The sequence below is a fragment of the Podarcis gaigeae genome (genome assembly GCF_964106915.1).
Source record: "Podarcis gaigeae genome assembly, chromosome: 10".
Classification (NCBI taxonomy): domain Eukaryota; kingdom Metazoa; phylum Chordata; class Lepidosauria; order Squamata; family Lacertidae; genus Podarcis; species Podarcis gaigeae.
The window spans coordinates 53,970,901-53,987,601 of NC_139686.1; the positions used below are offsets into that span (position 1 = coordinate 53,970,901).

Consider the following 16,701-nt stretch of genomic DNA (forward strand, 5'->3'; position numbering starts at 1 on the left):
CCTCAGTGTGAGAAATGGATAGGACCATTTTTTTTTATTTTGCTTTCTTTGACATGTACATTTTGGTCAGATACAGGGCATAATTTGGAAATGCCTTGGGGATTCCCAAAAGCGGGAGGGAGTGGAAAGGAGGAGTGAAGGAAAGTTGAAATGAGGTGCAAAGGTATTCTGGAGCAAGTATGGCTGATTATCCCTCTTGGTCATCCACCTTCAGCATTATTTCCATATATAAATAATGCCCATGACTAAAATGTGCAGCAAGATTTATGCACCAATGGGAGATTCAGCCTTCTCAATTTCTAAAACCTGTTTAGAATGTGTAGAATAGGATATGGTGTGGAAAAATTCCACCAGGTGTGTGTTTGAGCCCTTGGTTGAGCTCGTGTACCGTAGTTCCAAGTTACCAGTATCTAGGAGTATGAACTTTTCAATCCACCCCCAATCCTTTATTGCTGCAGGATAAGTTAATATTGAACACATGTTCCCAGGACAAGAGAATATAAGAGGCATGAGAATCTGTGTCTACATTTCCTCTCATCGTAGGTGACGTAAAACAAATAAAACATTCCAATTTACAGATACTCCTAATACTGCATGGAAGAATAACCTGCTGTTAGGTAATTAAAATTTTAGCAGAACTGTTTCCCAGAAGCAGCAGCAACACAGCCCTGTATAGCGTTACTGATTATGAGTTGTTAAGTGTTAGCACACCACTGGCAAACTGATCAGTAGTGAGTATGCCAGGTAGATTTTCTGTAATTTTCGAGGAGAGGGTGAACATTTGTTTCTTTCTCATGCTTATTGTAGGGAGTCGGTTACCTAAACAGAAAGATAATAGAAGAGGAAATACTCATCACAGTTGAAGCAACCAATAACCACTAAGCTCGTGCATGCTGCAGCCTTAGTTACTTCTTCTTTAGAACCTGTTTCTGGATTGACTCAGAATCTTTAGAATTCTTGGTGAAGTTCATTCAGTTGTCCAGAAGCTTTGTTCAAACACGAGGCAGTTACATCCTTCAGGGGTTTTTTGCATGAATCCCTTTTGTCCAGGTCATGTTCACATTGCACTGAAGGTCCATCTGGCTAACTTAGGAAACAGAAGGCAGGATATTGCATTAGTGATATTTTCTTGGGCTCTTCCTCGTCCCCTGACCTTTTTCTGCCATGCAAATTCCTGCATAGGAAGCCTACACACTATGGTTTTTATTTCCAGTCCATGTAGTTAATTTACAAGAGGAAGAAGAAAAAAAAGATGAGCTCTGGTTCGGTTTCAGAATGTGTTACCACTGGGCACAACCTATTATGAGAATCTCTCTCGCACTCACAGTGTAACAGCTCACACACTGCTGCTCCTAAAATGTTTTCGTCAGGTTTCCTTATATATTGTAGATAATGTGGCAAAATAAAACAAAACCTTGGGACTCCCTGGTCCTGAATGGGGCAACTGTGCCCCTGAAGGACCAGGTGCACAGCCTGGGAGTAATTTTGGACTCAGCTGTCCATGGAGGCGCAGGTCAATTTTGTGTCTAGGGCAGCTGTCTACCAGCTCCATCTGGTATGCAGGCTGAGACCCTACCTGCCTGCGGACTGTCTTGCTAGAGTGCTGCATGCTCTGGTAATCTCCCACTTGGACTACTGCAATGCGCTCTACATGGGGCTACCTTTGAAAGTGACTTGGAAACTAGAATCCAGAATGCGGCAGCTAGATTGGTGTCTGGGAGTGGCCGCCGAGACCATATAACACCTGAAAGACCTACATTGGCTCCCAGTATGTTTCCGAGCATAATTCAAAGTGTTGGTGCTGTCCTTTAAAGCCCTAAACAGCCTCGGCCCAGTATACCTGAAGGAGTGTCTCCACCCCCAACCTTCAGCCTGGACACTGAGGTCCAGCTCCGAGGGCCTTCTGGCAGTTCCCTCACTGCGAGAATGAGGTCACGGAACCAGGCAGAGGGCCTTCTCAGTGGTGGCACCCACCATGTGGAAAGCCCTTCCATCAGATGTCCCAAACCTGGATCTTTCCATCCAGGAGATTCTCCTTTCTATATTTTATTTTTTCCTTGTCAACGACATAAAATTCTTAGTGCTCTGTTCTGATAATCAACTTCTTGTATAGCTTATCTTAAAATGTAGGGTGCAAATTTGTGTATATTGGACCAAAAGTAAAGCCCGCAAAGCAAACACAAAGTACAGCTTTTTAGATATAATTTATTCTTTATTGATTTTGGAAAGGATAGCTATAACCTGAACACCAATAGATTTAAGAGTGTTTCTATTTTGGAACAGAAAATGGAACAGGAGATGTCAAGATTCAATCTGGTAATAAATTTATAAGGATTTCATTCATTTCAAAACTGAGCTTATCTATTACAAAGCTGAGTACTGTACTTGGCATGTTCACCGATCAATGTTACTCAGAGCGCTCTGAGTGTATTTACACTAGAAGGGAGGATTATAAATGTTCAGTAAATAAACAAATGGAAAACTCTTCCCATTTCACTTGCTGACTTGTGCCATCTCAGCCCCAGTACGTACCTTTCTGCTCCCAATCTTGTGTTGCTCTTTCTGTCCTTATCTGTGAACCCCAGCCACTCTGCAGCCTAACACCATTAGTGTATGTCATTTTCTCTAAAACAAATAAAACCATATAGGGGAAACAGAGAGTTGTACAGCTAGGAAGCCACTGCCTCCATAAATTTCCTCCAATTTGCAATGAAAGAAGACTGGGGCTGAAAGACAAATGCAAAGTGTGCATGTTTATAGTCTGAGCAGTAGTGTCCGAACTTTTTTCAAAGAGGGCCAGATTTGATGAAGTGAAGGGCCGACTAAAGTTAACCTTTTTTTAAGATTGAAGTTGTTGAGCTTTTTTTATGATTTTACCTCAGAGTTGTTGTTGAGCATTTTTAGGGGTGAAGTAGTTGAGGTTTTTTTTTTAGGCTTTTACCTACCCCAGGAAATAAACTGCCACAGGGGCCAGATTAAACGGGCTTTGGACATGCCTGGTCTAAGTTATATGTGAATACACTATGTTACTGATTGTTTTACTGGTACATCATGATGGAATGTAGACCAGGTGCCTTGTAATTTCTATGGGTTTTGGCCCATTAGCACACTTATCAGCATCTTAACACTTCTTTGAAATTCCTCTCTTCGTCTCTGAATGTCATTATTATATTTTTTCCCCAAAGGAAATTATATGAACCATCTTTAGGATGGTAAAGCTGCAAAGTTTACCTTCGCCGAGGCCCTAAAACAGCTTTCTTGCAAAGCAGTGACCATCTTTGCTGTGGGAAGAAACAAAGGCGCTGTGCACGAGTTGCAATATTTGCCCTTCCCATTTAAAACAATGGGGAATGGGAAAGCAAATAACAGAAATGGAAAGGACAAGCAACCTGTGATTTCCTTGAATTTTTGTATGCATTAAAATGAGCAGAACAAACCAGAGGGAACTGTTTCTGAGGGAAATACATCTGCCATTACTATTTTATCTCTGCCATAGAAGTCATTAACTCTCAAAAAGGCAGTGACCTTAGCCTTATCTGAAGGAGTGTGCATGCACACGAAAGCTTATACCCAGAACAAACTTAGATGGTTTCTAAGGTGTTACTGGACAATTTTTTAATTATTATTTTTTTGACTGCGTCAGACCAACACGGCTGCCTACCTCAACAGTTCCTCTCCTGACTTTATGTTACTTACTGAGATCTGTTTTACACGTTACATAACAGCAATTTGTGTTTGTCAGTGGGTGAACTCAAGACAACCAAGTAGCGTTAAGCCAGTGATCAATCTCCACATGAGTTTTAAATTTTAAGGTTTTTAAATGCATCCTTTCAACCCTCTTACAATTGGATGCAGGCCTTGGAAGGTGCTAAGAAGAGGTAACATGTAATGAACGTTGAGGCTATTTCTTGTGCAAGACTACTCTTGCTATATCACTTCCTGTCTGTCTTCACAAAGGATACAACGGATGGCTTCTGGCGCTGCGTGTGCAGAGAAAAATATAGGGGAGCTACTAAATCTAAAGAATTATTGAATTTTGTGTTTTCAGAAATGAGGTACCAGTCATGTGACTCTCTATCCCAATACCCCTGGGTATAACCTAAAACCTGTCTATTGCCCATGTGAGCCTAGTCAAGGCAGAGGTGGGGAACCTCAGGCCTGGAGGCAGCCCTATTTGGCCAGCCAAACTATCCCTGTCCCTTACTGACCTTGTTTTGAACTCCAGATATTTTTGCATGGTTTGAATATCTGCCTTAGCTCTGCTCATGCCTCTTGCTTGTCTGGATGGATCCAGAAGGATGTGTGATGTAGAAAAGATTCATCGCTCTGCCCACTTTTGCCTCTGGCCCTGCTCTCGGAAATGGCTCTCGGAAGCCTCCCCATAACAGAATATGGCCCCAAGCTGAAAATAGTTCCCTACCTCAGGCTAATCCGCTATATATACTGCTCTCATAAGGCATGAGAATGCAGACTTTCGGACTTTAACACTGAACCAGGATCTCCACCTCCCCCCTCGTGCCCCATTTTACTTAACCCTCAGAGTTATGGAGAACTGGAAAATCTGCAAACCCTCCAAGTGTCCCTATTTTCCACGGACAGTCCTGGATTTACAGAAGCTGTCCCAGTTTCTGATTTGATCCCGAAATATCTTGCTTTTCCTTAAAGGTAAAGGGACCCCTGACCGTTAGGTCCAGTCGCAGACGACTCTGGGGTTGCGGTGCTCATCTTACTCTATAGGCTGAGGGAGCCGGTGTACAGCTTCCGGGTCATGTGGCCAGCATGACTAAGCCACTTCTGGCGAACCAGAGCAGCGCATGGAAATGCTGTTTACCTTCCCGCCGGAGCAGTACCTATTTATCTACTTGCACTTTGACGTGCTTTTGAAGTGCTAGGTGGGCAGGAGCTGGGACTGAACAACGGGAGCTCACCTCGTCGTGAGGATTCGAACCACCAACCTTCTGATCGGCAAGCCCTAGGCTCAGTGGTTTAGACCAGAGTGCCACCCGCGTCCCCCTTGCTTTTCCTTAGGATGTCCTATTTTCATCAAAAATTTGAGGGGGGTATCTTTACGCGACCCCCCAAGCCAAGGAGAGAAGTACATATACAACCTTTAGAAGACATCTGAAGGCAGCCTTGTATAGGGAAGGTTTTTTGCATTTTTTTTAAGTATTTAATGTTTTATTATGCTTTTATCCTATGTTGGAAGCTGCTCAGAGTGGTTGGGGCAATTCAGTCAGATGGACAGGGTATAAATAATAATAATAATTGCATACACTCCAACATTTCTCCAATGAAAATAAGGACGTCATAAGGAAAAGTGGGGCATTCCGGGATCAAATTGGAAACGGGGACAGCTTCTGTAAATCTGGGTCTGCCCCTGGAAAATAGGGAAACTTGGAGGTCTGTAATTGAACAGGGCTCCCTATTTTCATTGCAGAAATGCTGGAGAGCAGACCCTCCAAGTATTTCTATTTTCCAGGGACGTCCCTGGTTTAGAGAAGTCATTCTGGTTTCTGATTTGACCCCAGGATGTCCCGCTTTTCCTTAGGACATCCCTATTTTCATGGGAGAAATGTTGGAGGGTATGGAGTGCTTTAACCTCGGGAGCCTTTTGAAGGCAATCTTGTACAGTGTAAGTAAGTCCCCGTCCCCCCCTTAAGCTCACTATTTTGAGACATTTTGCTTGGCCCACCAAAGGCTACTTGTGTTGGGGGTTTTTTAAATAAAAACAACAACAACCCACCACGTCTTCCCCCTACTCCCTCCCCCATTCCGCGATTTAGGATTCAACCCACAACCCACTTTAGTCGCGTGTTGTGGTGCCTGCTGTGTGTTTGTTTGCAACTTTAATTGGCGGCTTCCCCGGCCAGGAGACGCCTGCATGGAAACGGTACGCCAGGGGGCGGAGGAGGTGGAGCAGGGCGGCGGGCGGGGGGGACGGGACGGGGGACTGAGAGAGAAAGAGAGAGACACGTTACTTCTTCGGGAGACATGAATCATCCCAGAAATAACACCGCGCGAGGTCGTGGCAGCAGAGAGCAAGGCCGGCGCTGGAGCGGCTGGGCGCGTTTGCTCGGTCTCTCTCTCCCTCGCGCGCCCTGCCTGCGAAAAGATGGCTGAAGCTGCTGGCGGCGGCGGCGGCGCCGGCTTTCTGGAGCAGCTCAAGTCGTGCGTCGTCTGGTCGTGGACGTATCTGTGGTCGCTGTGGTTCTTCCTCATGCTCTTCCTCGTCTACGTCCTGAGGGTGCCTCTGAAGATCAATGACAACTTGAGCACAGGTAGCGAGCGACGACGCGCTTTTTGCAAAAAGCAAACCTCCCCCCCCAAAAAACTTGCAACTTTGCTCAGGGGGAAAAAAACAAGGGCGCGCGCCACGGCTGGGCGGGAAAAGGCGAAGGGGCAACGGGGAAAGAAGGCGTCGTGCTGCAAACTTTTCCTGCCTCTCCCGTTCCTCTTTCCCCCTCCTCCCCACAAACTGGAAAACAGTAACAGCTGCGACACCCTTTCCTCATATTTCTTCACATAGGCATGCTTGATTTTGGGGGGAGGGTTTTGGTTGAGGGTCCGCCTGCTGCCCCCCCCCCGTTTCCAGATCCACCCCCTTTTTTCAGTTTGATGCGCCCGCCCCCCTTCTTGCAACTGGGCCCTTTGAGGGCGGGTCGAGGACAAGGGACGTTTTTAGGGGAGTTTTAATTTCAGTGCTGGCCGTACCCGTCTTCAGCCCCGCTAATAAATGGTGGGTCGCGAAGGGCAAAGGAAGAAAAGACGCTTAGTTGGAAGAAGAAGCGATGCCTTCCTGCTCCTCGTCAGGACTTGAGGTGGGGGGAAGCTCACACGCAGAAGGCGGGAAGTAATTTGGGCAAAGGCATCTCCGCCCTCTTTCTCAATGGAAGATGCACGTTATAATTAGGCATCTCCACGCTCCCAGCTGTGAGGAGGTGCTGGCCGACCACCTTAAAAAGAAGAAGAAATGAGCATTGCATTTGCTGGGTCAGAACAGAAGGCTGGTCATCTATGGCTTCCCTCTGCAGGCTCATGAGCGGAACGGGAAGGTGTGATGGTGAGATCCTGAACTCTCCTCTTCAGAAGTACCTGCAAGGTGTGCTGCCTTGCAGTTGTCGATTGGGCCACAGATTCCCCACCCCTGATAGCTCTGTGTTGCTGGACCACAACTCTTCATTGCCCTTGGCTGTGGGTTAAGCTGACAGTGAAATGAAAATGAAATGACGGGGGCTAATGGGAGCTGGAGTCCCACAACATCAGAAGCACTTCAGGTTTCCCATCTCCGCTCTGTGGATTTCGCCTGTCCTTTCTGAACGCTTTTCTAGCCTAAAGGTCATAATTGTGAATTTAATCACTTTCCACCTCACCTGCTGTTTTGTTGCTTATTTGGCTCGGTGGTAGAGAGGCCCCTTCAGAGCTTTTGATAGCTTGTTTGGGATTTTAACACTCTGAATGATCTGGTGTCATTCACAAACTTGAGTCCCTAATTCATCCCAACTTCAAATAATGTATGACTGTTAAATTGCTCCAGTGCAGATTCACTCTTTGGTTTTTCCTTCTTTGGGAAATTTTTTCATATTTTTTTCTTTCTGCTTTCCTCTTTTTAGCCAATATTTGTTATTTTATTACTTATTTTCTAGGTTAATTTATATGCTGCTGTCAGAACAGTTACCAATCCATTATTGCAATTGGGCTTCTTCCCACATAGCCACAACGTTTTCAGAAGAGCATTTGAAGAGAGCTTTAGATTATTATTTTTTTTAAATTCCAAATGTATTGTATTTTTTCCATCTGCATGTTTATTGATTCAATTTTAAAAGATGGATTTGGCAAAAATTCCTTTTGCAGAAGCCACGCTGGCTTTACCTCAGCAAAGCTTGTTCTTCTGTATGCTTGATAATTCTAGCCTTAATAATGTTTTCCACCAATTTAACTAGGAAAGGTTATTAGAAATCAGTGTTAAGTTTTCCCCCTTCATCTGCTAGCAAGTCGGGTACTACTTAGTGTCGCACGAAGAAGCTAGAGAATCTACTTTGTCATTTCAGGTTGTTAGCACAAGTGGCAATAAGAAATTAGCATGTTTGCATCCCCCAAATTCTTTAATTCTATTATAATACCAATAATATTTGCGGGTGAAGGTAATTTGTAGGGGCGAATCAGTGGGTAAGAAGTAGGTTGCTAAACTGTAGCTTCGGACAGAATTATGGCTCCCCACAAACCAAGAATTGAAGCTTTTAAGCTTCATTCTAATGTCCAGTGGAAAAAGAGGACAGAATGCAGAGGTTTTGAGGCTGCTCATATTTGTTGTAATGGCAAAGAATGTTTGCTGTTGGTATAGCTACTGTTTATATACGTGGCTTTTTGCATACTGTACTGGCCTTGCTGCTTCCCCTTTTGGAGTTTTCACATTTCAAACTGATGTTGTTGGCCAACCATCAAAAGCTATACAAGGTAGGAGAGAATTGTAAATGTTTTGGGGGGCACATTCAGACGGAATGGGCCTAGAGATTTGCAGAAAGGTTCAGCTTCTTTTGCCTGTTATAAATGAGTATTTTAATTGGAGGAGGGGCACATTTGTGTTTGAAGAAATAACGTGGGTGCATGTATTATGTAAAATAGCTGTGGGTGCTGATTTTGTATTATGCTTGATGATGTCGTCTTGAGTATTTTTCATGAAATATAGGCAAAGAAATATGGATTTGTTCTTGTAAGCTTTTGTATACAGAGATGGGAATGCTGAATGTAGTGCTTTGTAGCTCAAGGAAAAATGCAACTAACCAATCCATAGTTCCTACAGAGATTCCCCTGTACTCTGCTGTATAGCTGCAACTAAAACGTTTTAACTGTGTTTTAAGTGCAATATACAATGTGACACTAGATGGCGATAGTGATCCTTATGGAAAATTTAATGTATTTTTTCAGAATGTTTTTCCTATGTGTGTAGATTCCATAGGGGGAGAATTTGAGGAACTGCCTTAAAATGGGTGTATCTAAGATTTTTTTATTAGATTATTCTGAAATTTGTGAAGGGCTCAGCAGGTAGGTCCTCTGCTGGGTGTAGTGCAACAGCACTGGAGGGTATAGCCCCTGATTTATAATATTGGGTGACTGTTTGGGCCTCCCCTCTTAGCTATGCAAGCACTATAAAACTAACCACTAGTGTTGGGCTTTGGTTTTCAACAACAGTTGTGATTAGGTTTTGTTAGCTACTTGATTGCAGGCCAGTCAGGCCCAGTTCTCACCAAGATGATTTATGAAGCAATGTTTACGTTATGTAGATCCCTGATTTATACTATGAATCTTTCATTCAGACACAGATGTGCCATGTAGTGAAAATTATACCTTAGTTGCATCCATTTTATAAAGAGGATAACTATATCCTTTTCAGCAATTAAAAAAGGTAAAGGTAAAGGACCCCTGACAATTAAGTCCAGTTGCAGACGACTATCGGGTTGCGGCGCTCATCTCACTTTATTGGTCGAGAGAGCCGGCGTACAGCTTCTGGGTCATATGGCCAGCATGACTATGGCAAACCAGAGCAGCACACGGAAACACCGTTTACCTTCCCACTGGAGCGGTACCTGTTTATCTACTTGCGCTTTTTGGTGTGCTTTCGAACTGCTAGGTTGGCAGGAGCTGGGACCGAGCAATGGGAGCTAACCCTGTTGAGGGGATTCAAACCGCCGACTTTCTGATCGGCAAGCCCTAGGCTCTGGTTTAGACCACAGTCATCATCAAATGGGATCATGGTTGGCCTGTCAAGAAGTTCTATTGCCAGTTTCCTCCACATACTTCCCTTACTTTCAGTTTTTAAAATCAGAGGTCAATTTTTACCAGTCTGGAAACTGTATTGCCCAGATAAGCAATATCTATAGTATCCTATAGAAATAGGTCTCAGATAAGTGATGGTAAGCAGAGGAGCCTTAAATTTATAACTTATCGTAAATTTCCGTAATGCAAATATGATAATAAAAAAGTAATTACAAAATGTATGATGCAGAATAAGCTTTGGAGTATTATAACTATTGCCAGCAAGGAAAGGAAAAACAGCACAGTCATTGTGTCAGGCAAGAAACTAAAATAAGCACCCGAGTTGAATGTGTTCTTGCCTTAGTCCAAAATAACCCGCGTATGTTCTTAGCCCTGATAATGTGCTATGAGGTACATTTTTTTTATTATTAAAAAAATCTGCTTAAATTCATCTTGGCCTTTTAAAACCATGCTTTTTTTTATCCTGACCTTTTATTCAGCCTCATGTCTTCTATTGTTTACATGTAGTTAGAAATTAACAGAGCAATCCTAACTCCTAATCCGCACAGCTGGCAGGGTTCAAGATTCTGCAATGGTATCCCTCTGCTGAGTTGTGTGTGAACGGAGCTGTCCCACTGGCTATCATTGTGGTCAACAAAACTGCTGCTGCTGGCACAAGAACCTGAAATGTGTTTGAGAGTGCAGGCAGAACAAACCTATTTATGGATCCAGTTGATCCAATGCCAGTCAGTTACCTTTAGCCCCTGTGCTGTGCCAGCCTGGTGCTGCTCCACACAACCTCCCACACTTACCTGGGAGTAAACCCCACTGAATTCTTTTTCTTTGAATTATTAGGACATACTTCAGGGTAGACATGTTTGGGTTTGTACTGTAAGAATGCGAACTTACTGGCCACAGTTCAGTGCAGGATCCCGTAGAAATCAACAAGCTGAAGCCCAATTGCATTTGTATTGGATTGTGGCCTTCCCTTCTTAAAATCCAGTGGCGTAGCGTGGGGGGTGCAGGGGGGGCCGGCCGCACCGGGCATAACATCTGGGGGTTAGGGTTAGGGGGCGCAAATCCACGGGTTAGGGGGCACAAATTACTTGCCTTGCCCCGGGTGCTGACAACCCACGCTACGCCACTGTTAAAATCTATTAAAAATTTAAGGATGCAATTAGTCTTGCAGCAGAAAGGTTGTGAAAACCCAGACAAAGAGGCTCCTGAGAAGGTTTTGTTTCACAGGAAAGCTGATAAATCTAAAATGTGACTTCCCCAAAATAACCATGATGGTTTCAGTTGGTTTTGTTCCTTCCCCTGTCCCCCCCCCCCCGACAATAGCACCTCCTTTCTCTTTTTTATGACTGTAAGTGAGATTGCATTCTGTGTTGTAGAATAACGAAGCTGCTTTTATTCAACATTTGTTTAGTACAGGGGTAGGCAACCTAAGGCCCGTGGGCCGGATGCGGCCCAGTCGCCTTCTCAATCCGGCCTGCGGACAGAAATCAGCGTGTTTTTACATTAGTAGAATGTGTCCTTTTATTTAAAATGCATCTCTGGGTTATTTGTGGGGCATAGGAATTCATTCATTCGCACCCCCCCAAAAAATATATATAGTCCGGCCCACCATATGGTCTGAGGGACAGTGAACCAGCCCACGGGTGAAAAAGGCTGCTTACCCCTGGTTTAGTGCTAATACAGTAGGTTCTGACCAGGAAAACAATGCAACGAAACAGACTGGGCACCTACAATAAGCAAGAAGGACCAGGGTGAATAGGAACTGGTTAGCCGGTAGGGGGGGAAATGGAGAACATGTCATATTGTGGTGGAAAACTTTGCTGTGGGAGTTTCTTCATGCATCTTTGGATTCATGTATGCAGCAGAATTGAGATTCTGACACCTGAGCTAGTGCAGAATAAAATTACATTGAATAGCAGGTGCCTCGTAATAAAGTACCCGTGAAAACAAACAAACAAACAAATGAAACAAAAACAAGGAACTGGGGATATGAAAGTAGAGATACGCAAATTCAAAAAAGTGGAGAGGACCAAGAATTCTGACTGCATACACACAATACATTTAAGGCACCTCCAAAAAAAATGGAGGTGACATCAGTTTTAGCCCGAAATGTAGCTCCTAGATATTTCCCCTCTGAAGAAATACTTCCATGCATCACCCCCCACCCCTTTGTCTGGTCCAGAAATAGGAAACCTGATGAAGTGTTTGGATCTTGAGGACAGGGAGAATTTATATTATTTAAATTTATAGGCTGTCTCTTAGAGCAAATCTATCTTACAAGGCTGCTTACTTAAAACAACCATAAAGTACAGTCTCACATTTCATTAAAACAACTGGCAGCCTAAAACAATTCACAGCCAGTAACACGTCATTATAATTAACTGAAACAACTTGAGCAGTTTCAGACTAACACCAAATAATTCCTTTACAGAGACGTAACCTGAACTAAGTGGAGTTTTAAGGCCTGTTTAAAAGTCTGTACCAGTGGAGTCCATATGCATATCACAATAATACTCTCTGGCGATTGTGCATAGGATTGTTGACTTAGTGTGTTTAAGTATACACTATACAACAGGGCAATAAGGAAAAATCTGATTGTTTATAAGTTATCATAATCAATACATTCATGTTCACAAACTTTCTGGAAATGAGCTTAGCTGCAAACCAGCCTCTAATGTTCTCTTGCTGTCTTTTGTAATGCAATTTATTTATTTGGTGAACGTTTAAGGCACCCTGCGGTATAAAACAGCCAGTTTCAATCTCCAGCATCTTCAGTTAGGGCTAGGAGAGTCTGAAATCCTGGACAACCATTGCAGGTCAGTGTAGATCAGTGTTTCCCAACCGGTGTTCCGCGGCACACTAGTGTGCCGCGAAACTTTGCCTGGTGTGCCGTGGGAGGGAGGCGGGCTCCATGTGCTTAGAGCAACAGGCTGCCGCCCCAAGCCTCGCGCGCCCGACGGGAGCTCCTGCCGGGTGCGCAAGGCTTGCAGACACTCGCCCGAAGCACGGGGCACCCTCCGGAGGGCTCCGCGTGCTTCGGGCAACAGGCTGCCGCCCCAAGCCTCGCGCGCCCGACGGGAGCTCCTGCCGGGTGCGCAAGGCTTGCAGACACTCGCCCGAAGCACGGGGCACCCTCCGGAGGGCTCCGCGTGCTTCGGGCAACAGGCTGCCGCCCCAAGCCTTGCGCGCCCAGCGGGAGCTCCTGCCGGGCGCGCAGGGTTGCAGACACTCGCCCGAAGCACAGGGAGCCCTCCGTAGGGCTCCCTGTGCTTCGGGCAACAGGCTGCCGCCCCAAGCCTTGCGCGCCTGGCAGGAGCTCCTGCCCGGCGCGCAAGGCTTGCAGACACTCGCCCGAAGCACGGGGAGCCCTCTGTAGGGCTCCCTGTGCTTCGGGCAACAGGCTGCCGCCCCAAGCCTTGCGCGCCTGGCAGGAGCTCCTGCCCGGCGCGCAAGGCTTGCAGACACTCGCCCGAAGCACGGGGAGCCCTCCGTAGGGCTCCCTGTGCTTCGGGCAACAGGCTGCCGCCCCAAGCCTTGCGCGCCTGGCAGGAGCTCCTGCCGGGCGCGCAAGGCTTGCAGACACTCGCCCGAAGCACGGGGAGCCCTCCGTAGGGCTCCCTCTGCTTCGGGCAACAGGCTGCCGCCCCAAGCCTTGCCGCCTGGCAGGAGCTCCTGCCGGGCGCGCAGGGTTGCAGACACTCGCCCGAAGCACGGGGAGCCCTCCGTAGGGCTCCCTGTGCTTCGGGCAACAGGCTGCCGCCCCAAGCCTTGCGCACCCGGCAGGAGCTCCTGCCGGGCGCACAAGACTTGCAGACACTCGCCCGAAGCACGGGCAGCCCTCCGTAGGGCTCCCTGTGCTTCGGGCAACAGGCTGCCGCCCCAAGCCTTGCGCGCCTGGCAGGAGCTCCTGCCGGGCGCGCAGGGTTGCAGACACTCGCCCGAAGCACGGGGAGCCCTCCGTAGGGCTCCCCGTGCTTCGGGCAACAGGCTGCCGCCCCAAGCCTTGCGCGCCTGGCAGGAGCTCCTGCCGGGCGCGCAGGGTTGCAGACACTCGCCCGAAGCACGGGGAGCCCTCCGTAGGGCTCCCTGTGCTTCGGGCAACAGGCTGCCGCCCCAAGCCTTGCCGCCTGGCAGGAGCTCCTGCCGGGCGCGCAGGGTTGCAGACACTCGCCGGAAGCACGGGGAGCCCTCCGTAGGGCTCCCTGTGCTTCGGGCAACAGGCTGCCGCCCCAAGCCTTGCCGCCTGGCAGGAGCTCCTGCCGGGCGCGCAAGGCTTGCAGACACTCGCCCGAAGCACGGGGAGCCCTCCGTAGGGCTCCCTGTGCTTCGGGCAACAAGCTGCCGCCCCAAGCCTTGCGCGCCTGGCAGGAGCTCCTGCCGGGCGCGCAGGGTTGCAGACACTCGCCAGAAGCACGGGGAGCCCTCCGTAGGGCTCCCTGTGCTTCGGGCAACAGGCTGCCGCCCCAAGCCTTGCGCGCCTGGCAGGAGCTCCTGCCGGGCGCGCAAGGCTTGCAGACACTCGCCCGAAGCACGGGGAGCCCTCCGTAGGGCTCCCTGTGCTTCGGGCAACAGGCTGCCGCCCCAAGCCTTGCGCGCCTGGCAGGAGCTCCTGCCGGGCGCGCAAGACTTGCAGTCACTCGCCCGAAGCACGGGCAGCCCTCCGTAGGGCTCCCTGTGCTTCGGGCAACAAGCTGCCGCCCCAAGCCTTGCGCGCCTGGCAGGAGCTCCTGCCGGGCGCGCAGGGTTGCAGACACTTGCCCGAAGCAGGGGGAGCCCTCCGTAGGGCTCCCTGTGCTTCGGGCAACAAGCTGCCGCCCCAAGCCTTGCGCGCCTGGCAGGAGCTCCTGCCGGGCGCGCAGGGTTGCAGACACTCGCAGGAAGCACGGGGAGCCCTCCGTAGGGCTCCCTGTGCTTCGGGCAACAGGCTGCCGCCCCAAGCGGCATATAGTCAATATAGGCACAGAGTTAATTTTTTAAACATTTTCTAATGGTGGTGTGCCTCGAGATTTTTTTCATGAAACAAGTGTGCCTTTGCCCAAAAAAGGTTGGGAAACACTGGTGTAGATGAACGACACTGTGCAGTTGGTAAAGCTTGATTCAAGGCAGTTTCCTATGTTACTAGCTTTTGGAATTATGTGATTAATTTCTTCAGGACTTTTTTTTTTTTTTGCAATAAGAGGTTCTGAATGCATTCTGCTTCCCATAAATAAAGCGCAATCTCTGCTATGTTTCATTCTGAAGGCTAAAATGTTGTTTATAAATAACACATCGGTCTAAGCTAAGGCCTTTCAGGTTGGCTTGATTGCAGAAGCTTTCAAGGTGAAATCAAGCTCTGCTGCATTTGTGTCATAATATTACTGTAATAATCCTAAAAACGAGAGGTTGAAATCATATTTTAATGTTTCTCCAAACTCCTGCTACAATACCTGCACCCCATCTCACCTTCCTCAGTTTTTTTCAAATTCTTCCTCACGACTCCCAAATCCTTTCTTGACTGTTATAAAACTCCAGTTTTGCCATGTCTATGTTTTCTGCTGCCAGTTAACCCAAACTTCTCTTTTGTCAAATGCAGTCCTCTCCCTTTGTCTTTCACCAAGTAACACCATAAATAAGTCGTGTCGGAAAGTTAATTCCAGAAAGTGAAATCTTGGTGCTTTCAAAATACTTTGTGTTGGTCATGGGTTTTTGGCTACAGATTCAAAAATGCCTAAAGGCTGCATCTTTAGCACCATATCTGTAAATCTTGTGTGCAGGGCCTGAGATTGCTTCTCTTAGGTGCTATTTGGATGTGAATGTGTAAGAATAAAAGCAGCAGTTTTCCTCAGTACAGTGGTACCTCGGGTTACGGATGCTTCAGGTTACAGACTCTGCTAACCCAGAAATAGTACCTCGGGTTAAGAACTTTGCTTCAGGATGAGAACAGAAATCGCACAGCAGTGGCGCAGTGGCAGCGGGAGGCCCCATTAGCTAAAGAGGTACCTCAGGTTAAGAACAGTTTCAGGTTAAGAACGAACCTCCAGAACGAATTAAGTTCCTAACCCAAGGTATCACTGTATAACTGAGTATAAGCCATTGTTGTTGTTTAGTCATTTAGTCGTGTCCGACTCTTTGTGACCCCATGGACCAGAGCATGCCAGGCACTCCTGTCTTCCACTGCCTCCCTCAGTTTGGTCAGACTCATGTTGGTAGCTTCGAGAACACTGTCCAACCATCTCGTCCTCTGTCGTCCCCTTCTCCTTGTGCCCTCCATTTTTCCCAACATCAGGGTCTTGTCCAGGGAGTCTTCTGTTCTCATGAGGTGGCCAAAGTACTGGAGCCTCAGCTTCAGGATCTGTCCTTCCAGTGAGCGCTTAGGGCTGATAAATTTTACTCCACACTGTGTGGTACTGTGCAGCATTGCTATGTAGGCTGAAATGGTATGTTTTTTCAAGGTGTTTTAACTATCACTTTGGTATAGCTCAACTGCTTCAGTTTATAAGCATCGCTATCTTTCACAAGTTATGATTTTTCCAGTTTCAATACACCTCATGGCAGATGGTGTGAGACAAGACAGTCCTTAGATGTTGAGCCATTGTGGTCTGCTACTAGATGCCAGGTATGATCTGAAGATACATGAGGCAACTTACTACCTTCCAGAAGATGAACAGATCTAGGTGTGGTTAGTGACTAGACAGGAGACATCTGTATGCCATGCCTTGGGCTCCAGGAAGGAAGAAGAGTGGACAATAAATATAGGAATTAAATAATTAAATTAAATTAAATTAAATAGATGTTTCCATTGGGCCGGCTGCTAGCAGCACACAGCAATGGTTTTGTATACAAGTAAAGCATAATTGTTCATTTTGTCTTTTATACTGGTGTGTCAGATTCAGGGTGGATTTGATTTAAATCAAATCGATTTAAATCACTTGTCAGTAAGACTTGATTTAA

General features: G+C 46.9%; 1 protein-coding gene across 3 annotated transcripts in view; it reads left to right on the forward strand.

Annotated features, from left to right (window-relative positions):
- Window positions 1–5,907: 5,907 nt before the first annotated feature.
- The window catches only part of ST7 (suppression of tumorigenicity 7), a 98,311-nt gene continuing 87,517 nt past the window's right edge, over window positions 5,908–16,701 (forward strand). For 2 of the 3 annotated variants that reach the window (XM_083699297.1, XM_083699298.1), the window contains exon 1: window positions 5,908–6,278. In XM_083699297.1, the coding sequence (XP_083555423.1) occupies window positions 6,113–6,278 (166 nt within the window). In that variant the 5' untranslated portion in view covers window positions 5,908–6,112. Of the gene's footprint in view, window positions 6,279–6,836; window positions 7,061–16,701 lie in introns of those variants that run through there. The other variant, XM_083699299.1, reaches the window with a different exon arrangement.